This window comes from Sebastes umbrosus, chromosome 17 (assembly GCF_015220745.1).
Source record: "Sebastes umbrosus isolate fSebUmb1 chromosome 17, fSebUmb1.pri, whole genome shotgun sequence".
NCBI lineage: Eukaryota > Metazoa > Chordata > Actinopteri > Perciformes > Sebastidae > Sebastes > Sebastes umbrosus.
In genome coordinates this window covers 16346008-16369912 of record NC_051285.1, presented here as the reverse complement: position 1 = coordinate 16369912, position 23905 = coordinate 16346008, and the positions used below count along the sequence as shown (strand labels likewise).

General features: G+C 41.4%; 1 protein-coding gene across 1 annotated transcript in view; it reads left to right on the top strand.

Annotated features, from left to right (window-relative positions):
- Positions 1-17825, top strand: part of LOC119475517 (disks large homolog 4) — a 55516-nt gene extending 37691 nt beyond the window's left edge. The window contains 17 exon segments of the mRNA XM_037748317.1: positions 2519-2688; positions 2853-2989; positions 4158-4247; positions 4249-4303; positions 4790-4925; positions 5057-5213; positions 5343-5445; positions 5679-5793; positions 9825-10001; positions 10141-10183; positions 10279-10309; positions 10856-10903; positions 11008-11109; positions 11304-11476; positions 13287-13399; positions 13518-13609; positions 14472-17825. Of these exon segments, the coding sequence (XP_037604245.1) occupies positions 2519-2688; positions 2853-2989; positions 4158-4247; positions 4249-4303; positions 4790-4925; positions 5057-5213; positions 5343-5445; positions 5679-5793; positions 9825-10001; positions 10141-10183; positions 10279-10309; positions 10856-10903; positions 11008-11109; positions 11304-11476; positions 13287-13399; positions 13518-13609; positions 14472-14578 (1849 nt within the window). The 3' untranslated portion in view covers positions 14579-17825.
- Positions 17826-23905: the final 6080 nt, after the last annotated feature.

Genomic DNA, 23905 nt, shown 5'->3' with positions numbered 1-23905 from the left:
AACATTTTATACAGTATGTACATAAATTGTTCTTTATAGCTGAATAAAGGTTGTATGTAAATCCCTATGAGCATAGAGCTACAGAGAACATTAAAGGATGCTCTATGATGGAGTAGTTGCACTAGCATTGCCAGCATTCCAAAATATGTTACTGTATGATAAAAATGTGCTCTTCTCTACATACAAAAAAGATATAATATTGCCTCACATACAAAATGCAGCTCAGACTGTGTCAGTGTAAAATTCTCTATATGAAGATGTCAGCAGCCATTGATTCCCTTTGGAGTTCGCTTTAGTGATCAGATCAGGTCAGTGAATCAGGAAAGACTTAATTGAAAATGAGGCTTAAGAGTAATTAAATAAATGTATTTGACATAGTGTGCACAATAGGAAAAGTTGAAGAAATATGTGAGGAGTCTTTGGTGATTAGACCCCACCCTGGTGTCATCATTATAAGGGGGTAGTCATGCCATGAGCTGTATAAATATTTCCCTGATGGAGTCTAGTCACTGGTGGTGGTGAAGGGGTGAAGAACAATGGCTGAAAATTAGGGGTGTAAATCACCAGGTTCATCACGATACGATATTATATTGATTCTTTGGACAACGATACAACATTTACCGATATCACAAAGTCTGCCACGATACGATTTTGATTCGATTCAGGGGCCTGCGATCAATATGACACGATATCAAATGCCATTTAAATCACTTCACAAAAAGCATATAAATATAATTTGAAAATGTTATTACTGGGCTCTTCCAGGCATTTAAATGAAAAACAATCTATTCTTTTAAATAAAAAGAATAAAAATAGACCTCCTGTTGTTGGAGGTCTGGTTGCTGGTCAATGCTGGTGAGCCGCTTGTCAATAAAAGGAGAACAGGGGGTCCACCTTAACAGCCCACTGTAAGTGAACCTGCGCTGAATTTGTTGCTAACTTCACCCCTTTCACTTAAACCAGCAGGTAGCAAGCAAGACACAGGAACTTGGCTTGGGTCTTGAGGAGCTTTAGCATTTATTCACAGACAAAAAAACTGTAGCTTAACCCAGTGGTTCCCAAACTTTTTCATGCCAAGGACGCCTAAACTGACACAAATTACACCACGGACCCCCATTTGATAAGATTTTGTCTCAGGGCTCCACTGTCTGATAGGATTTTTGCTTTTAGATGTTTTATTACAGAGAGTGTATGAAACCCATGACCAAAATAGTCATGCATTCATTCATTCATTCTCTGCTACTCACCATCACACCCACACTCTCTCTCTCTCTCTCTCTCTCTCTCCCTCTCTCTCTCTCTCTCTGCCGACCGCACCGTCGCTAACGTTACGCCGCTAAGGTTACGCCGCTAACGTTATGCCGCTAATGGCACTCGTTTCCTCGTCATGATTCCACGCCAGCTCACTTCCGTGCAGAAAGCATAACCCAAGCGCCCGTGAGCGCCGCTAGCACTGTGTTTAGAAATGAGGTGCACCCGGACGGAAATGGTGAAACAGATGTGCCATGGGAATTTCAAAATAAAGGTGCATCCTAAAGATGATGATATGTATCGATGTTTTCACTTTGCATTGATGATATTGTATCGTTGATCATTCGATTGATATATCGATCCAGATCGATGGATCGTTACACTCCTACTGAAAATGTGGATGGATGTGATGTGGAGCAAGACTTCTGATGAGCTCAGTGGATGTGGTGGTTGTGATGAAAATTGGGGGTGAATGGGGTGGAGGAGGGTTGCATCGATCTGACACTGAAATGACAGCTGACAGCAGCAGAGAAAGGAACAGATTTAAAGTTTGACAGCGACGAGATGATTGGCTCACAGAGGTCGTGGCAAAATCTGATTGGTTGAACTGAAGAGTGAACGCCCTCAGAGAAGAAGAGAGAGAGAGAGAGAGAGAGAGAGAGAGAAAGAGAGAGAGAGAATGTAAATAAATAGAGCGAGCATGAAGATAGTCTTCCTGATTGAACTTTCGCTAAGCTTCATTTGTTAAACCTCTTGCAGCCCTCGAGAATTATTTCAGTCTTACAAAATTTTACACCCTATAATTTTCACGGCCGTGAAAATCAATTTTAAACACATGACTGGAATAGTGATAAGTGGAGTTTTTAGGCCCTTGGAGGAAGAATGTGTGCATCTGAAAATAACTATTTCATCAAAATCTTCTTGCTTGAAAATCAGCTTCTCTTCGGCACACAGGCTGTCACTTGCACTTCACATATCAACTCCTCAACATCTTCAGGAACGGTTAACGCTAAAGAGAGCTATACTGCAGCTAACCCTCGTGCTAGACCAAGCAGAAGGGTTTTCTACCCTCGTTAATATTGGATACTGCGAGTTGGGGGAAAAGGCCAGATGTCTGTGGTGAAACTGGATCCCCAACACAGCTGTAGCTGGAGACTGACTGCTCCTGACCTCGTCTGGTGGAGGATTACACCCGATTTCTTCACCAAAACAAACACTAATTCTGTATTTTTCCCTCTTTCTCTCACCGTCTCTCTCCGTTTCTTAGTGTGAACGACTGCATCCTATTTGTGAATGATGTCGATGTGAGGGAGGTGACACACAGCCAAGCTGTGGAGGCCCTTAAGGAGGCAGGTGCTATCGTCCGCCTCTATGTCCTCCGCAGAAAACCAGCAGCAGAGAAAGTCACCGAAATCAAACTCATCAAAGGGCCTAAAGGTATGTGGAAGTGTGGACTGGTGTACAGCATCGACGCCTTTGTGTGGGCTTAAGGATGCTTTATACCCGGCTAAGCTGTGCCCTCTGGATTTAGCAAATCTGCTCTGTGTTAACCCTACCTCCTTTGCTCACTCTCTGCCTCTCTCATCGCTCCCTTTTCTCAGGATTAGGTTTCAGCATTGCTGGAGGGGTGGGAAACCAGCACATACCAGGAGATAACAGTATCTATGTCACCAAGATCATTGAAGGCGGAGCGGCTCATAAAGATTGCCGTCTGCAGATCGGGGACAAGATCTTAGCGGTTGGTCATGGAGAGATATACACCCACACATATATACATGTCACTGATCACCTCAGAGTCTCACCTTTTAAGCACACATTCACAAGTGTGTATACAAGCAGCACTGATGTATCAAGAGCCAAGATAAATTACAGCTGTAATTTTCATGGCCTGAAATTACTTTCATTAATATGTTAATAGCTGTGTAGGATGTGATAAATGTTTAACAGGAGTGCTGCCACAGTGAGTCTCAAGCAGCGTTACTGCCATCTGCTGGAGGACAGAGAGAGACTGCAATGTAGCAGCTGATGGCAAGCTCAACAGCAGTAACTTCAAAATGGTGCTTGGTTTCTACTAAATGGTGTCTGAGCAAATGCTTTACCTCTAAATGGGACACGGCGACATGATTCTGCTCATTATGAATCTGTTCAAAAATACATTCACCGTCAATGGCTATATTAAGTCAGATGTAATAATGTTCTTTTTTTTGTAACCTTAACACACGGAGGTAGTTAAAGCTGCAGTGGGTAGAAATGGAGCAAATATGATTAAAAGGAGTTATTTTTATAAAATATACATTTTATTATCACTATATCCTGACATTAGTGCATGAGACAGGTAATTTGAAAAAAATCATGTGCCTCTGTGTCCTCCGGTGACCTCCGATGCTCCTAATGGCATCTGCAGGATTTCACAGACCTGAGGAAAACAACCAGTCAGAGCTGATCTGGAGTCTGCCAGCATAGTATCTGTATCTGGCAATATTGCATCGATACACAGGCATCCAGTATCGATCTTTTATTATATAAACTGTTAACCTCTTAACAATCCGCCGGCCGCTCTTCTGTCTTTCAGAGGTTGTAGCGGGCTCAGTCTTAAAGCTAGAGTGAAGATACTGGTATCATATGAAACTAGAAAACCTAAGGAATTGATTGTTACCATGTCTCCACAACCTGAGACGTCCATTGGTACCAACCATGTCATATTAGCTTGTCGGGAAGAATGCTAAATAACGCTCCAAAGTTACGCTACATTTTGGCAAGGAAGAACTGGCGTGTCCATTTTCAAAGGGTTCCCTTGACCTTTAACCTCAAGATATGTGAATGAAAACTCTGAAATGAAAGTGAAACTGTATCGTATTAGATAAGACAGTGTTGATTGTGTTTCCCTGCTTGTCGTGAACAATCAGGTGAACAACGTGTGTCTTGAGGACGTGATGCATGAGGATGCGGTGGGGGCTCTGAAGAACACAGCCGAGGTGGTGTACCTCAGGGTGGCAAAAGCCCAACAACCTGTTCCTGACCAACTCCTACAACCCTCCGGACCTCACCAGCAGTAAGCCACTCTCTGTGTGAAAATCTACACTGTGTGCTAGCGAAAAATCACACCAGGAAACGTTGTCACTAAATGTCTTGCCTTTGAGTTGATGTATTTCCAAGAATGTACACCCACAAAAAATGAGAGATCTTTCTTCAGACTTGAAAAAGCAGTATAAAGTAGAGGGAACATGTTGTTCGTTCTAAATCACAAGAAATTACAGTGGGAGTTCTGTGAAAACTCAAAGCTGAGGTGTACATGTTAAGGGATTTTTCCTTTTTTCCCCACACAAAAAATGTCCTTGACTTAAATCTGCCTCTTGATGAAAGTATGCCCTTGTAATGAAGGAATCTGAGCATGGTCATTTTTGCAATTGGCTTTCATGAGATGATTACAGAGAATTTTTCATACTAAACATGAAGAAAATATTACATTCCACAAGTGCATTTATTCGGTGGAAACGCCATATATTATACCTCTTTTGGTTTTTGTGTATTTTTCCAGCATATTCCCATATGGACACTGAACTCAGCCACCCCAACTATCTCGGGTCAGATTACCCACAAGCCCTCACTCCCACCTCACCTAGTCGGTTTTCTCCCGTTCTGCATGGCATGATGGGAGATGATGACATCCCCAGGTGAGCATTGATCTTTCAGCTAAACCTGTACTGTATTCTGATTTATTATAACAGTAGTAGGATTAGCCATATCAGTGATTGTATTGATGACATGACAGTCTACTTTTGTCTCTCCTCAATCTCTCTCCCAGGGAGCCTCGCAGAGTTTTGATCCACAGAGGCTCCACTGGTCTGGGATTCAACATCGTCGGAGGAGAGGACGGAGAGGGAATCTTTATCTCTTTCATCCTGGCAGGGGGGCCAGCTGACCTCAGCGGAGAGCTGCACAAGGGCGATCAGATCCTCAGTGTAAAGACACTTTTATCTTCCTAAAGTTGCCAACCACACATTAATGCATTCTAAATCTACAGTTGCACTAAGTGATTTTTCAGCTGCAGTTGTTAACGGTCATGCTGTGTGTGTCTGTGTGTGCATCAGGTGAATGGCGTGGACCTGCGTATGGCCACGCACGAACAGGCAGCTGCAGCTTTGAAGAACGCCGGCCAGACGGTGACCATTATTGCTCAGTACAGACCCGATGGTAAAGCCACTACTGTCATACATAACAAAGATATCTCTTTTCTTATATTATACAAATTTTAAAGTCAATCAGTCCCATAAGGTGTCTTAAAAAACAATTTTAACATAAAATTGTTAATATAATTTTTAACTGCTTTTAGATCAATACTCTAAATTGAATTGAGGTATACAAACTGTTGATGTGTCTGAGTGTAGGCCAAAAGGTCTTTACTTGTGTGAATTTCTCTGTTTCAGAGTACAGCCGTTTTGAGGCTAAGATCCATGATTTGAGGGAACAGCTGATGAACAGCAGTATGGGCTCTGGGACCACGACGCTAAGGAGCAACCCAAAGAGAGGCTTCTACATCAGGTCTCACACAAATGCAAATGCATCTAAATTTGCACACTAGTCAACATTATGTTAAGCATATTTAGCCAAAACAAATGTCAGCGATATGCTTTGTTAAAGTAACCAGCAATCTGACATTAGTTCCCTTACAATCAATGCAGCTGTTTTAGGACCAGAAGATTTTATATGTGACGCGACTGGATTGCTCTGCACCTACAAATCTTAATTTTTTTGTGACATCGTCACGTATTTAGTCATAATTTGAGCAAAACCAGTCATCCACTAAAGCGCAGTTATGGTGCCAACCGTTTTAAAAGTATGAAGTAACTGCAAAGCCTTTATAGAGCTGAAATGTTGAGTTTTGAAAGTGAGAATATGAGTCATTGTCACCGGAGGGAATTTGATTATTAGAAAGAAATGATTAACTGTAGACACCGCAGGCAATCCTAAGTTGCACAAGTCAGAGAGGATCCGAAGTTGTGGGAGTGTAAGCCACAACAGAGAGACAAAATGACAATATGAGGCACTATGTACAATAGATCACACAATACACTACATACAATATTAAAAAAAAAGAAATAAATGTACAGTATGTGAGTGTAAATACTGTGTGAGTAGAATGGGGGTCCAATTCATTCAAAAGCTCTAATGAGGAGAGCAGTTCATTCCGTCTTAAAAGCCAATAGGAACAGTTTTACACATTTTGGCCTTTTTATGTTTTTCTCTTTTTACTAAGGTCAAGATTTATGTCTTAGCTTATGCTGGCTAATGGCTTACAACTTTTAATATAGGGATTTTCTAAAGTGTCCATAGAGAAAATGAATGGATTATCAATCACAGGGTGTATAGCTGGACACCCAACCCCATCAACCCCTTTGGCAGATCTTTCTTAACAAACTGAAGTTAAGGCAAGCACTGCTCAAACCCCAGGATAGGCTTGGATTAACATCACGTCCACACAATATGTGTACACATTTATATAATATGGTAAGCATATACAGTATCAGAGCTAAACTGCAATCAGTCCAGATACATTGAGCAGCTCACCACTGTTTCAGCACCCTGAACAGCGCCACTGTAACCAACCAACCAACCAACCAGCGACATAATACAAGATATGACAATAGCACAATATAAACAGTGTCATAAAGAGATGAATGCAAAGCAGAAGTTATGTTCATGATAATCATCACAATCTGTGCAACCAGTTCAAGCTGAAAACCAGCTGCCACAGTGAGCAAAAACATCCAAGTAATGCGTCTTACCTTTAGAAGAACTTCTTACTTGATTTTCTGTGTAAACTCACAAAGTCCAGGTGTGACTCAATGGCCTCCTCATAGCTTAGAATGGGACGAAATATGCTACTGAAATAGTGCTATTTGGGAGTTGTCCCTTTGCAATTTTGTTGTAGTTTCCCTACAAAACTCCCGTCGTCTCGAGATGCTAACATGTCCGTCCTGCTTCCTCTGCGGCCTGAGTTGGGTCTCCTTTTTATTCTGTCAATCAATACGAGCTTTTGACAGCCTGTTGTTTGTGCTCAGATTAATATAGACCAACTGTACGACATTAACGTTAACCATTACCGCTATCTCCGCTTCTGGCCGCAGTGACTACTGCTAGTGGCTAGATCAGGGGTCAGCAACCTGCGGCTCTTTAGCTCCTCTCCAGTTGCTCCTTGTGGATTTATAAAAAAAAATTGTGGAAATGAATAACTGTTTTTTTGTTTAAATTTTCATTTTTTATTTATCATTGTTGTAGGTCTATGGTACGACGGTACGACGGAGTATTAGGGCCACATTGAGGAAAAAAATATAAATCCGAGATTCCCAGAATAAAGACATAATATTACGAGAATAAAGTCATAACATTACAAGAAAAAAAAGTAATATTATGAGAACAAATATCATAATATTATAAAGTAGTAATTTTACGTGTTATTTTCTTTTTTCCTCGTAAAGTTATGACTTTATTCTTGTTATATTACGATTTTTCTTTGTGTAAAGTTATGACTTTATTCTCATAATATCACGACTTGTTTGTGTAAATTTACAGAATAAAGAATAAAGTCATAACTTAAGTTATGACTTTATTCTTATAATATTACGACTTTTTTCTCATAATATTATGACTTTATTCTGTAAATCTCAGATGTTTTTTCCCTCAATGTGGCCCTAATACTCCTTAGTACATTAGCTCTTTGTCCCTCACTGCATTAGACTTATATACTATATACTTAGACTATAAACTGTGTTACCTTCATCACAATGCTCAAATGTTTTGCGGTTCCAGACCGATTTTTATTTTTTATTTTTTTGCCTAAAATGGCTCTTTTGATAGTAAAGGTTGCTGACCCCTGACCTAAGCTAACTTAAGTTAGCTTAAATTATTTGCGGTATAACAAAAACGTTAGCTCAGCTCCAGGTGAGTATACTTGATGCTAGCTTTCGGGGTCCAGAGGTCCTGGTCCTGGTCCTGGGCCTGGTCCACTGTGTTCCCGGACAAACAGGCTGAAACTTCGGACGCTGAAACCCTGATATATGCTGTGTGCTGTGTGAAGGACTGTACCTATCAGTTTCTGAGAGTCTGACAGAATCACCCATTACAGGCTAAAAGTTGCTTATCCGATGAAAACTGGAAATAAAAACAACTACAGGGTTAGGAGAACTTCTCAGCAACACTTCAGCAGACTTCACAGCAGTATCAAGGGTGTGTAAATTAATAAAAAAAACGACTTATGTCGATGGAAAACATGGGCAATCAATCACACTCTTACAGGTATAAATCCAAGATGGCGCAGGATTTCTTGCTCGCTCAGCAGCTGCAGTCCTGCACAGAAGCACAGCGCTCAGTGCTGCCACTGGTGGCCGGAAACAGTATTACAATAATACTAATGTAGTAGGATGCCCCCATGTGGCTTCTTAGCTTCCATACATCACAGAGGGTTTCTTTCATCTTTATGAAATGCTTAAACATGTTCCTTGATTTTTCTCTACATTTTGTTAGCTAAATTGTTTAGACTATTGTACTGTATACTGTCTAATTAATGACAATTTATGCAGAAATGTGGTTACACCTTGAATTTTCTATTAGCCGTAATAACTGTTCCGTGTATCCATTGGATAGACATCCAGAATTTTCCATTTAGGGCAGCCTTAATAAAATGGCATCTTGTATTTGGATATTTCTCTCTATATAAGCAACTTACACTTTAAAAGGCACTGTAAAAAGCTACCCGATTCGACTGTTATCAGGCCATTAAATAAGCATTATCAGTTGCTATAAGCACCATAGATGTGGGTCATTAGCAGCCTACTATGCCCACTACGTTGTAAAAGTGAAAGTGAAATTTAAAAGCAACATGTTCTAAGATGTTGTAAAACTGAATGAAACGTCACCTTTTGAACGCAACTAAAACAACAACGTCTTTGGGTTTAGGCAAAAAAAAACTACAACTTCTTTGGGTTTAGACAAAAAAAAGAACCACATGGTTAAGTTTAGGGAAACCATTACGTCTAGGGTTAAAATAACTACAACCACAAAGACAATTACACATTGTTGGTTTCACACAGGATGCAAACTTTGGCTTCCTGGGTGAAAACCCTGTGTTTTGTGTCCCATCCACTGTCCTCGACCTCCAGCCCTTATGGAGCTTCACGCTGTCTATACTACAGCACCTGACTTCCACTTCTGCTCCAGTCATAATTACTATGCTTGCTAGAGGTCACTGTCGTGTTCTTTTATACCTTCTTTCGGTGATCTATCTGAATTGAAGATAGAACTTACTACTGAGTGTAGTAGGCCCCTATTGACCCACATCTATGGGGCTTATAGCGACTGATAACGCCTATTTAATAGCCTGACAACAGCCTAATTGGCTGAAAAAGCAATATGTGTTGTTTTCAAACTACGTGATAAACAAAATGTTGTAATCAGGCTGTGAAGCTACTTAAGCAAAATGTAAGAAGGTAGATCATAATATTGGTATTCAAGTGGTTAAGTAGAATTTAAACGTTTTTTATTTAGTGACTGATTTGAATTCTTCCGTCACCCAGGGCTCTTTTTGACTACGACAAGACTGCGGACTGTGGCTTCCTCAGTCAGGCCCTGGGCTTCAGGTTTGGGGATGTGCTGCATGTGTTAGACTGCGGAGACGAGGAGTGGTGGCAGGCCCGTAAGGTCAGCCCCCAGAACGAAGCTGAGGAGGTTGGCTTCATCCCTAGCAAGCACAGGTCAGACTTTTCCCTGTGAGTGAGTGTGGGAGGTCTGATTTATCTTTCATTGTGTTTCAACAATTATTAAACACCTTGGTTCAATTTTTCCAACTTGATTCTGTCTCCAAGATTAAAGGTTTTTGTTCTTCCTCCTCAGGGTGGAAAGAAAAGAGTGGTCTCGTGTTAACACCAAAGAGAGGGTAAGTTCATTCACCAGAGTTGTTTGAATGAGTTGTGGCTGGTTCTCTCAAACTGCCTACCAGTGTGTAAATCTCTGCTCTGGTTTCTATTGCAGGACCATGGTCGAGACAGCTTGGGCACTCTAGGTAATTAGTATGAAGCATAAATGTACTGTGTATTGACACTGCAAACTGCCATTTACACATGTTACTGACTGACCACTGTAGTAATGGACAGCAACACAGGAACACAATTTGCTTGCACATACACAAACAATATCTTCCTGTTTTATTTACATACACTTAATGTAAATTTGATGTAAACAGCAATCAGACACACTCTGTAATATCCACAACAAGATTAATAGCTCAATTGAAGCAGTCCCTTCCCTGCCTACACGCGACTCTTTGGCATTGCTGTCATCTCCAAATCCCTCACCACCAATTTGTGAACATTACACATCTTTTACTCACATTTTCTTCTGGACTGTTGTCTAAAGCACACCTCGCCTCCAACAGAGTCATGTGTTTACTCTTCTTGTTAATAAAGACATCTGACGTACTAGCTGCGACATTTAAAAGTACATCACATTCAGCACACAAAAATACAGACACGCACAGACTCATAAATCTAAATGTCATTTGTAATGATAAAAAGAAATGTGTCTGAATGCTTCTATGTTCTGTCACCAGGGAGAGATAAAACCTCACAAAGTTATGAGACTGTCACCCAAGTGGAAGGTAAGGTCATACACAAAGGCCATCTTTTATATTACATTTCATTTTTGCTTGTATTTCCCTTTTCTGAATGCTCCTACTCTCTCTCTCTTCCTCTCTATGCTAAGTTCATTACGCGAGGCCCATCATCATTCTGGGTCCTGTGAAAGACAGGATAAATGATGACCTGTTGTCTGAGTTCCCTGATAAGTTTGGATCTTGTGTCCCACGTAAGTAATTATACTGTCAGTCATGGAGACTGATCCGTTTCTCTGGTTTTCATTTTCTGTGTCACTGCTGCCACCTGCAGCCATTTTAGGGTGACGTCTGCATAATTCATCCCTCCCAGAGAAGTAATTGCTTTCATTTTAAGATTCAGAGTGTACGTGCTGCTTTGATTGTTTCGTTCTTCCCCCCCTGACAGACACCACGCGGCCCAAGAGGGAGTATGAGGTGGATGGGCGGGACTATCACTTTGTGTCGTCACGGGAACAGATGGAGAAGGACATCCAGAGCCATCGGTTCATCGAGGCGGGCCAGTACAACAGTCACCTGTATGGCACCAGTGTCCAGAGTGTCCGTGAGGTGGCTGAGCAGGTGTGCAGGAAATAAGAATTAATAGCAATAATAACAAAAAAATGTTTTGAATTCAAATTATTTTTTAGCAATTGGCTTAATTACTTCTACTAATCATTTGTACAATAATTATAAGATCAGGCACAATAATATTGTTTATACATGATGAATTTGTCAGTGATCAAAAATATTTTTAGCTCCAATTGTGAAAAAAAAAAAGTTAAAGCAATAAGCCACAACCTCTCATGTCACTTGTTGCCAAATTAAAGGAACAGTGTGTAACATTTCGGGGATCTATTGGCAAAAATGTAATATAATATTCATAATTATGTTTTCATTAGTGTATAATCACCTGAAACTAAGAATTGTTGTGTTTTCGTTAGCTTTGAATGAGCAGGGCTGCGGTCGAATAGTCCTTTTTGCTTAGGAAGGTTCATAACGGAGTGAAATGACCCGGAAGTAATTAAGTAACAGCCATGACAAGAGCTGTTCGAATTCTCCAAATGCTGAGGAAAGGAGCTTCAATGATTCCTTTAATACCTCCTTTAGCATAGGATACACTGGACCATCCGTTACCAAAGGAAAAGAGAGAACAACATCCCACAATTCCTTGTGGCCGCACCATTTAAAGCGACGCACAATTCGGCCGTTCATAATAACAAACGATATGCTTATTTTGCATATTATTTTCATACACTCATGCACTAATTGGGATTCATGTCTAATATGAGTGGACAGTGACAGCCATTTTGTTTCACTTTATTTTTAATTAATTATTTATTTCGAACATGTAACAAATACCTAAGTAAAAAACAAACAAGAATAACAAATAAAAATAACAGTAAACAATCAATTAACAAATAATCAACATAAATAAATATTACATCTCCGAAAAGAAGTTGGAAGAAGTATATGGTCCTACACCTCCTCCATATCTCAAACAATTAATTCAATATTTATCATATATTCCTTTGTTTATTTCAGTTCCAACTTTTGTAATAAAGTGATATTTTCACCGGTTGTCCTCGTTAGGTCAGATGATCCTTTTTTATATGTTGATAAAGTGTTACAGGCAGCAGGAGGACCTGTGGTATCTCTCTTTCACACACCGGGGGTGAAGGAGCCTGTCATTGAAAGACCTATTTAACAATGCTAGGGGGGGAGCAACACCTTTTGTAGTCCATCTTCAGAACATTGTAGTTTCACCATGGCAGACCCTCGTCACTAACATCCGCCACTGTCACATCATAATTACAGAGCCTATAGTGTAAGTCCAGTCGGATTCTTTTAACACCACGGTTGTCTTTCCTAAGACCTTCTGAATTTCTTCTTCTCACCTTTCTTTGACCTCATGACGTTTTCCATCGAGGTCAAGGGAAAGTGGTTAAGAAAAGACGTTAGGACGTAATTTTTTTACTTTTCAACCGCAGCCCAGGTCCTCTTCATAGAGTCCTCTATGTTGCTCATGTTTCTACAGTAGCCCAGAACGGACAAACCAAACACTGGCTCTAGAGAGCCTTTCACGTTTTTACGTTACCTGAAGGCCACCATAGTTCTCCGACACAAACTGCGGTGACGTGAGACACAGAGTGCAAAACCGCGGTCCCGCCGTTACCGCGGTTTTTGCACTCGGCAGCTCACGTTACCGCAGTCTTGGAAAGGGATGAGTGAGCAGCGGGGTACTCAGTTGGTTGCAGTCTGCAACCACACACATAGATGTCGCCAAATCATACACACTGTACCTTAAACTGACAATTTAAAAGTTATTACTAAAATATCAGCATATCTATTAATCCTTATCATTTCTTTCCCTGTATGTGTGCACAAGCAGCAGGGGAAACACTGCATCCTGGACGTATCGGCCAATGCTGTGCGCAGACTACAAGCAGCTCAGCTTCATCCCATCGCCATATTTGTCCGGCCCAAGTCACTGGAGAATGTCCTGTATGTACTTCAAAAAGCTCTTTATACATTTTGAAATGTTTGGTTAACAGACATATGAATATGCTGCACACATCATGAAAACATGTGTTAGAATGAAGATTATGTGTGTGATCAACAGAGAGATCAACACTCGCCTGACAGAGGAGCAGGCCAGGAAAGGAATGGACCGAGCCCTCAAACTAGAACAAGACTTCCTAGAGTGTTTCTCGGGTAAGAGCGGAGAGATTGTGTCTATATGACATGAAAACACACAGAAATGATGTGTACACACAGAGCGTGGGATTTCTAAGTAGCAAACTGGTATCATGTAGTGGATTTTAGTTTGGATTATGGCAGCAGTACACCCGTGTTTGCACTCCGCTCCACGCTAATCTATTTGATGTGGAGTCAAAAATCCTCCATTTTGTGACTACAAGATTTATGAAACAACAAGTCCATATTTCCGGTTTACTGCTGCACACTAGAAGGTGATAATTTGTGCATTTCACTTCATCACTTTTTTCTCTTTTTTAAACTGTTTAATGCCAACAAATGCCAATGACAAAACATTCCTCATCCACACACAAAGATGAATTTCACTTTTTCATGTTCCTGGCAGAGCTGAATGAGTTAAATGAGAGATTGAACGCCTTCTGGGAGGACATTTTAACATTTAAGGGACACATTTAGGGCAAATCACAGCGGTCGACAGAATGTGGATGTTAGGTTTCCTCAGAAATCCGGCGCTGTCTACAATTTATGACAAATTGTGAACAGCTGTCACATGTGACATTTTATCAGCTGCTGAAAGAATATGTGTGAGACTGAATAAATATGTGGGGGACTTTGTAGAGAGACACACATAATGAAAATGTTCCTGTTGTTTAGCATTGTGATTTCACACAATATTACAATCATGAAATGGTATTCATAATTGATTATTCCTCTCAAACATAACATCCTTCCTTTCCTTTGTCCCTCTCCTTATTCCCCCCTCCATTTTTTCCTGCTTCTTACTGTCTCTCTTTTCTCTTTGCTTGTCATTTTTGTCTCTCTCATTGTTTTCCCTCACACATCCTGTGTCCTATTGCAGCTGTCGTGGAAGGGGACAGCTTTGAAGAGGTCTATCACAAAGTAAAGACAGTGATCGAGGAGCAATCAGGGCCTTACATCTGGATCCCCACCCGGGAGAGGCTGTGATGCTGCACCCCTTCCCAAACCATCCCCTTTTTCTCACGACCACCAAACCGACAATACCACCCTTCACCCTCACGGCCAAGCCAGCCTCGCCTGCCTGCCTGTCTGTCCTCCAGCAAAGTCAGTGCTTAGGCAATCACTGAGAATGACACAGAGAGACAAATGCATACTAAGTCAAACACAGAGACAAACACAGGAAGTGACACAGCGAGGGCAAAGAACGATACCAAAAAAAGAGACTCTGAGACAGACGTGAACGCGGCGATGTGTAATTAGACTGAAAGATACTGAGAGAAAAGACTTAATCGGTATTCCACTTTATGAGGCAGGACTGAGTATGGAGGCGCTGTTCACACTCAGCATTAAAATGCATCTTGGCCACAAGTGAACAGCTCTAAATACAGCATCCAAAACTGGGGACGCAAATGTCCTAAACACAGTTGATTTAGCGCTGCCAAACAACTTAGTGTGTTTTCTCTGTTTTAGATGCAGTTTCCCAACAGATAAAAGCAAAATGTGAAGCGAAATCCAATCATAAGTGAGATTTCAGATGCATTCTGATGCCAGGTGTGAACTGCAGTCCATCTGGATCTCAACAACGTCTGGACACAAGACATTAGGTCTGAACAGGGCTTGAAAGAGAGTAGAGGGTGACCCCGAGGTAGTATTAAAACCACCTCAACTTCCACACCTCTCTCAAGCCCCCCATTGACCACCTCTAGGCGCCTATGTCTGAGATGGAGTTGCCCCTCTTTTTATATCACCTCCTGGCTTTCTCTCCCCCTCCTCCTGTCAGCTCTGCCTTGTCTCAGGACAGGAAAGGGGGACGACTGAGAACGGGGAACGGGGGGGGGGCGCCCAGATCCTGCTGAGTCCCTCTTGACGAGAAGCCTTTTCACGTGAATCTCCTCTTGGTTCTGAGCGTGAACTCAGAATAAACACCTCAGCGCCAAGACTGACACTTGCTCAATCACACCATGTTGAATATCGCGAGGCATTATTTAAAGGCAGTTCAAATAATTATAATGATAAAAAACTCATATGCTGAATTTGTGCATGCATCCTCAAAGACAATGGAGACAAAAAACAATGGAAAATCAGACTAAAAAAAAAAAAAAGAAAAAAGAAAGAAAGAAAGTAGGGTGTGTTCTCCTTCTCCCACGTTCTTATTGTGGAGGAGGTTCTTTTAGCATGTCTCATGAAGGAGGAAGAGAGACATGAGATATGGTCATGAGAGGCCAAACCTGACATTATGTTAAGCCTCTGCTCTCTTACGCACACACACTCACGCACCCACACACTCTCACACCCATCCACCAACACACACACATGTAGAGTTGTAACCTCAGCTGTAACCTAGCACACTCCTCTACAGGGCGACTGGCTGCTCTGACCTGCTAGTCAGAATCCAGGATGAATGTTATCTCTCTAGGCACAAACAGCAGAGCTGTTAGCTTCATCGCACCACAGCCGACTCACCGACCACTCTTCCAAAAGAAATCCCTCAGACCTACACACCGTTTCCAGTGGCCGCAGTAAAAGCCATGGCGTGTGTGTGTGTGTGTGTGTGTGTGTGTGTGCGTGTGTGTTTGTGTGCGTGTATGTGCGCATGGGTCTCTGTGTGTGCGCACAACTCCTCTGTGTGGGAGGAATAGGTCTTCTTTTATTCTTCCACTTTTTCTCTGCTTCTTTCTCCCTCTTGTGTCCACACAAATTAAAGCTAAGTCATGTTTAACAAATAAATGGCCTATATATATAAATATAAATATAAATATAAATATAAATATATACATATATCTTTTTTATGACAATTTCTAACGGGACTAAGTCTGTAAAAATCAACATCTCCAAACAATATTCCATTGATTCCTTTGGGTGCAGTTTGGTTGTTGAATTTACTCACATTTCCCATTTTTATTGTTGTAAAACGCAGCAAAAAGCGACACAGAAAGAACTCAATGTAAAGCAGACCTCACACTAGAGCTTTGAACTGACTTATTTGACTTATGTGCGTCGAAAAACTAATCGAAACACATGTGCAATGCAGCTGTGTGTGATTGTGTGCGTGCATACGTGTGTTTGCTGCTGTGCGTGCGGGTGACAAGAAAACGTGTGTTGTGTATAAAATATAAATGATGCTATATGAGAATATCTATCCTTTATGACATCCACTGGTGGTTATGATGTATAATACATTAATGGGTGGTGTGTGCGTATGTGTGTGTGTGTGTGTGTGTGTGTGTGTGTGTGTGTGCCAGAGCGAGAGAGTGAGACGCGCACACGAAGATGTAGTGCAATACTGCTATGATGTTATGCAATGAAGATGGTTTTACGTGTGTCTCAGATTACAACAGTATTTATAAAGTTTGCACTGACTGGCATTATATGCTACAGGTAGAAAACACGACGGTGGACGGTTTTACGAGCATGTGTTTGTATTTACTTATAATTTGTTCTGAATTATAAGAGTGAAGGTGGAAGTGTTGATGGAAGTGATCATTCATATTTATTGTTTGTTTATTTTGGCTCACTTGCTTCTCTCAGCTCAAGGTGGAACAGCTGAAGCTCGTGAATGACAAGTATCAAGTTTTTTTGTTTATGATTTATTATTTATTTAGAACTGTCACATCTCAAGTCTGTATATTTTTGTATTTTTTTTTTCATATTGAGAGAGCTTTTGGGTCTCGGCCAGAAATGCTGTAAATATAGATATAGATATGTTGGAGTGCTGTGTGGCTTCAGATTTAGCCGTGCACACACACTGCTGAATTGATGCGAGTACAGGATCCATCAGAGCCACAGCCCAGATAAAGTGCTCAAACACAGCAAAAACATCTGCACACTCCTGGGTGGGCAACACACACACACACACACACACACACACACACACACACACACACACACACACACACACACACACACACACATATACACGCACACACACACACACACACACACTCACACATCCATGAATGGAATAATATGTTTTCAATTTACTTTATTTGAGGGTTCAATGTATTTCTTAATATCTCTCTCTCAGCCATCCGTATCATAGTGTGATATTCCTTATAAAAATATATGAATTTTTACAGAAAAGACTGATTACAAAGTTACAACAAAGTCAACTGATGCAGAAAAATATATTTAACGATGACAATATCAAGCAAAATAAAATGTTCCAGTTCAGTGAAGCGCTTGTTGTAAATTAGCTATAAAATAATAAAATGAATTTAAAAATGCTTTCTGAAAATGGACTCTGCAGCCTTGTTTTTTTATGCGTCTGTGTTGATAATTTGATTTCCCAGAGTTCCACAGGTGAAGTTCTGCAGGAAAGCGACAGTATGCGACCAGGGGAGGGCACTCATTCTCCACTTTCAGCTGCTTACACAAGCTCCTCTCAGCTGCAATTGCACTAGACTTGCTGTGGCTCTTATTTGCCGGTAGCTCCGCCACCTCCCCCTCTCTCTCATCAGGGGAACCATTTTCTCTTTAGAAAAGCACACAATGAGGATCCTTTCATTTGATTGCATGTAATGCTATAGTGTGTGTGTGCGTGTGTCTGTGTGTGTCATTCACACTGTGTGTGTGGGTGCTATATGATCATATATCCCTATGCTTGCCTCGGGCTTCTATACCATATTTCTATCATCTGTACAGTTTTTAAAGGCACAATCAAATGTGATGTGATTCAAATGCAAAGAAAATTGAACAAACGAGTCCGACTAAAACACAGCACATCAGATTAGACCTGTTGTTGTTGCCCACCACACCTTGACCATGTTTTCTGATGCTGCACAGATTTTTCTCCTCATGTGTCATATCGAAGGGTAAAACAGCCTATAAAGTGTGATTGGTTAGGGAACAGAAAAATGCCAAATGGAGTCATAGAATTGCATATTGCTAGTGTAACATAGAATATAATATTCATAACTACGTTTTCATTAGTGTATAATCACCTGAAACTAAGAAAACTAAAAAAATGTTTTGTTAGCTTAGCATGAGCCCTTCGTATCTACATAGGGAGCGGGACCTCTTCACTGAGTCTGCCATGTTGCTCCACTATGTTTCTACAGTAGCCCAGAACAGACAAATCAAACACTGGCTCTAGAGAGAGCCTTTCATGTTTTAACGTTATATGAAGAACACCGTAGTTCTCCGACTTGCTTGTGAAACTGCAGTAACGTGAGCGGCAGAATGCAAAAACCGTGGTACCACCAGCCGCCGTCTGACTTCCGTTGCTCCTAGTGTTATTATTAGGGCTGTGAACTGATTAAAATATTTAATCGCGAATAATCACATGATTGTCCATGATTAATTACACATTTTTTAACTATTCAAAATGTACCTTAAAGGGAGATTTGTCAAGTATTTAATACTCTTATCAACATGGGAGTGGGCAAATATGCTTGCTTTATGCGAATGTATGATATATTTGTTATTGGAAAGCAATTAACAAACACAAAACAATGACAAATATTGTCCAAAAATCTTCACAGGTACTGCATTTAGCATAAAAAATATGCTCAAATCATAACATGGCAAACTCAAGCCCAACAGGGGCTGTGCTGACTTGACTATGACTTGACCAAACTGCATGTGATTATCATAAAGTGGGTATGTCTGTAAAGGGGAGACTCGTGGGTACCCATAGAACACATATTTTGAGGTCAGAGGTCAAGGGTACCCCTTTGAAAATGGCCATGACAGTTTTTCCTCGCCAAAATTTTGCGTAAGTTTGGAGCATTATTTAGCCTCTTTCACGATAAGCTATTATGACGTGGTTGGTACCAATGGATTCCTTGGGTTTTGTAATTTCATATGATACCTTTCATTCAAGCATTAAAACTCAGCCTAACCTCTGAAAGATCAACTGTGTTAATGCGTTAGTGGCGTGACAACAAATTTGCGTTAACACGTTATTATCCTAGTTATTAAGATAAGGATTTTGCACTCGGCAGCTCACGTTACTGCAGACTTGAAAAGGGAGGAGTGAGCGGAGGGTTACTCAGTTGGTTGCGATCTGTATAGCCACACCACTAGATGCCGCCAAATCCTACACACTGTCCCTTTAAACCTGTTAAACTTTACTATGGTCGTTACAAGCTCATGCGTTGCAGCCAAAGATTGTTGAAACCCACAAAAACTGTATTTTAAATGTTCTGTAAATCCTAAATTTCCCCAATATACCAAACCACCATATCTGGTGAAGGTATAAGAAAGTCTGGTTTGAGTATCTCACTCTGTGTACACACTATATAGCTTCGATGTACAGCCTGAATAAGCTCCGGGTTCAGAGTTAAGGGAGGCTGAGGTATTTCACTCCTGGTATTCGAAACATCAATCACCTGGTTGACCACATCCTGGTCTCTGCTGTGTTATAACACCTGAAAGTGATAGAGGGGATTTGACACAGAGAGAGGGGAGAACATCCATCATAGGTCATAAACAGGATTTAAACCTGCAAACTGGTATTTGTCTAAGGCCTTAGAGCCGTCAGGTTACTCCCCATCCACATGTTTCTGTTATCCTCCTAGCGGCCATTAACAGGTGTCTGCTCCATACAGGGCATGTAATGAATCTGCCCAACAAGCTGGTGGGAGAATGCATAGTTGGATCCGGGAGCAAGACAGATGCCTCACAGATGGATTATTGAAAAATTCGCCAAAGTAATGTGGTTGCTTCAAAATTAGGACTTGAGATTTCCTCCTAATTAAGTAACTGACTCACGGGATAAACTCTCTTTTTAATCATTAAAGTGATTCATGTTTTGGGGAAATCTTGAAACCCTGCGTGTCACAGATGTACGCACGATCCATTTCCAGCATCCTGTTTCCCTGCTGCCAGGACGGACAGTCATTTTAAACTAAGGAGGAATGAGGAATGAATGCTTCCAAATGGAATAATTAAAATCAAGCCAGTGATTCAAATTTCACTCCAAACACGATGAAATGAGGAAGCTGGCAGAGGGAAATTAGCGGGATAATTGTTCGATCTCACAACTCTTAGTGGGATCAAGGTGATAGTCATTACGCGTTGCAAGTCGCTCCTATTACTGTATCACCGGCAATTATTCGCAATAGGCTGGTAATGGAGTAGTACCTCTTTGTGCCTGCTGCTGGGGTCCAGAGCTGTAGTGACAGGGCTGGATTTGGATGAGAGAACAGCTGACGAGTGTGTGTGTCTTGGGAGTGTTAAAAACAAGAATATCTCAAGCATTCAAAGCAACCTCAAAACTGCTCATATGCTTCTGCACAGGAAATCATTTTAGTACAACACAAGCTATCACACAACTCAAAGCCAGTGTTAACAGCTTGAAGGCGCACCAGCTGAGTTGTTTCAAGCTTCCCTGAACCTTTACTTGGTAGTCCTGACTTGCAGTGCACACCCCGAGACTTCAAGGTTATCACAACAAGTGATGACGTCTCCTGAAAATATGTATACATAAGTGGTGTTCTAGTAGCGGAGTCAGGCTGTATGAGGGGCAGGGGCAGAAAAGATAAAAAGGTCACCAGCTGCACGTGGTGAGGCACCAACAGGCAGAAAGTTTTTCTAGCATGTAGGGCAGCCCTATATGGCACTTCATCATCATTTTCTCTACTGGAAGGGCACCCCAGAGAGCACTTTATCATGTTATCTCTACTGGAAGGGAACCCTAAAGGGCACTTCACCATGTTTTCTCTGCTGGAAGGACTCCCTAAAGGGCGATTTATCACGTTTACTCTACTGGAGGGGTGCCCTAGAGGGCACTTCACCATGTTTTCTCTACTGGAAGAACACCTTAGAGGGTAATTCATCATGTTTTCTCTACTGGAAGGACATCTTAGAGGGTACTTCATCATGTTTTCTCTACTGGAAGGGCACCCTAGAGGGCGGTTTATCACGTTTCTTTTACTAGAAGGACACCCTAGAGGACATTTCATCACATTTTCTTGACTGGAAGGGCACCATAGAGGAAAATTTATCACGCTTTCTCTTCTGGAAGGGCGCCCTACAGGGCACTTTACCATGTTTTCTCTACTGGAAGGACATCTTAGAGGGTACTTCATCATGTTTTCTCTACTGGAAGGACACCCTAGAGAGCACTTTATCACATTTTCTCGACTTGAAGGGCACTCAAGAGGAAACTTTATCATGTTTTCCTCTTCTGGAAGGGCGCCCTAGAGGGCTCTTCACCATGTTTTCTTTACTGGAAGGACTCCCTACAGGGCACTTCACCATGTTTTCTCTACTGGAAGGACACCCTACAGGGCACTTCACCATGTTTTCTCTACTGGAAGGGCATCATAGAGGGCACTTTACCATGTTTTCTCTATTGGAAGGACACCCTAGAGGGCACTTCACCATGTTTTCTCTACTGGAAGGGCATCATAGAAGGCACTTTATTGTGTTTTCTCTACTGGAAGGATACCCTTCAGATGGGTGTGCCAGTATTCTCCCGCTCAGATATAATTCTTTGGTCAAGGTAATCCTTTTAGGTCCAGCATTATTATACAGTAGGCATGTTTCTATAAAGGAATTCCAAAAACTGCAACAGGAACTGTTTGTCACAGACTTCACAAAGACATTTCAATCTGTCTACCAAATCCTTGGCTATACACGGGAGGTTGTCAGCACCATTTGTTACCTTCATTACAACAAGACAGCTACAGCCCGGAGTAGAGGATCAAACACAGATCCTTTCCATGTTCATATTTTATTATTCATTTCAGCCTGCTGCGTCTTCTACTCGCCGTTTCTTCGTCCCCTCTCTTATTGCTCCTCCACCCATGAGGTCCCAGCTGGCGCCCATCAAAACTGTTTGTGTAGGACAACTTGAGTTCAACTCTTCTGTTTACATCTTGTGCTCTTGGGATGATGTCACTTTGGCTGCCTCAGTGTATCCACGCATCGACTGCATAAAGATCAGATGGTTCATCCTCAGATTGGTGTGTGCAGGGTGTGGTGCCGGGTTTCGCCATTAAGATGCTGCTTTATGCTGTTTGAAAAGAGCTGCCGTCTTAGGTTTAAGATAATACCCACTCCTGAGGTTTAGAGCTCTCAGACTGATGCTGGATTAAACCTAATGGGTTCTTCTGCCTTTTTCTCACTCTTAAAGGCTTATTATGATAATCTGTTTAGGAAAAAAAAAAACACCACACTATTGCCATTCCTGCAGAAGATATTTCTAAGTGAGAATGAAATGGATTGTGAGAAGTGTTTTGGCATGTTTAGTTCTGCCCATTCCACTAATTAAAAGGTGGCATGTTGGCTTCAACGGAATATTACCTTCTGCATTTAATATTCAACAACCTTGAAATGAATGGAAAGTGGACAATTTTGGTTTTGCACAGTGAGGTATCACCAACCAGGAGAATGACAGCGATTTTAAAATACAGCCTTTTGGTTTCATTTTTTAAGCTGTATCTGCAAGGGGCAGAGCTTAGCCCACAAAGGCTTATAATGTCACCTGGGCCAAATGCACACTTTCATTTTGTAGCAGCAATGATGACACATGATCCCAAAATTAGGATGATGGGCATACAGGAATATGCCAGCGTTAGAATTTTAAAATGCGTTGGCTATTACACCCATGTGCCTCCTGAAATAATACACCACATTTACGAAAGAGTATACTGCAGATAGATGCAGCTGGAAAAGGATGCAAACACACAGACTTTGGAGGATATTGAAGGCTTCTGTTTTTATCTGAAGTAGTAGTGAGAGAACAGAATCAGAAATAAAAACTCATGTCTAGTAATTCTGTTGTGAGTAAGAAAGGACTTGTTGTTCCACAAGATGCTTGGCGAAGAGAATGTTAACACATCTTTCTACCAGTTGTTCCTGGCGTGCCAGTAGTGTACTGTCAAATACTTTTTAGCTGTTTAGGTGCATGCATTGTGCCATTATCACTATTCAGTTGTTGTGAGTCCCAACCTAAAAGGATGCACAAAATCAGTTAACTTCTCATTGTGTTGCTACTTTTAAAGAACCACCTTTCTATGCAATATGGGAAGAATACATGGACAAACACTAATGCAACCAGGGACGGCTACAGCTCGGGCAGAGGGGGGTGGGCCATTGTTTGCAGGGTCGTTGGTGGTTCAATCCCTGGCTCATCCTGTCAAAGTGTCAAAATGAATGCAAAAAAGCACTCACAATATGTGTATGCTAAGAGTCTACAGCCATGGCTCTGTGTGGCTGGACTGCTGACAGCGGTGCTTTGAGCTAAATACTAACATCAATGACAACGTCATAGCGGGTAGAAACCTCGGGTAGAACCTGGCTCTGGGTGGACAGCCATCTGTCTCGACCAGTTGGGTTTGTCATGTGCTAACATTTGCTAATTAGCTC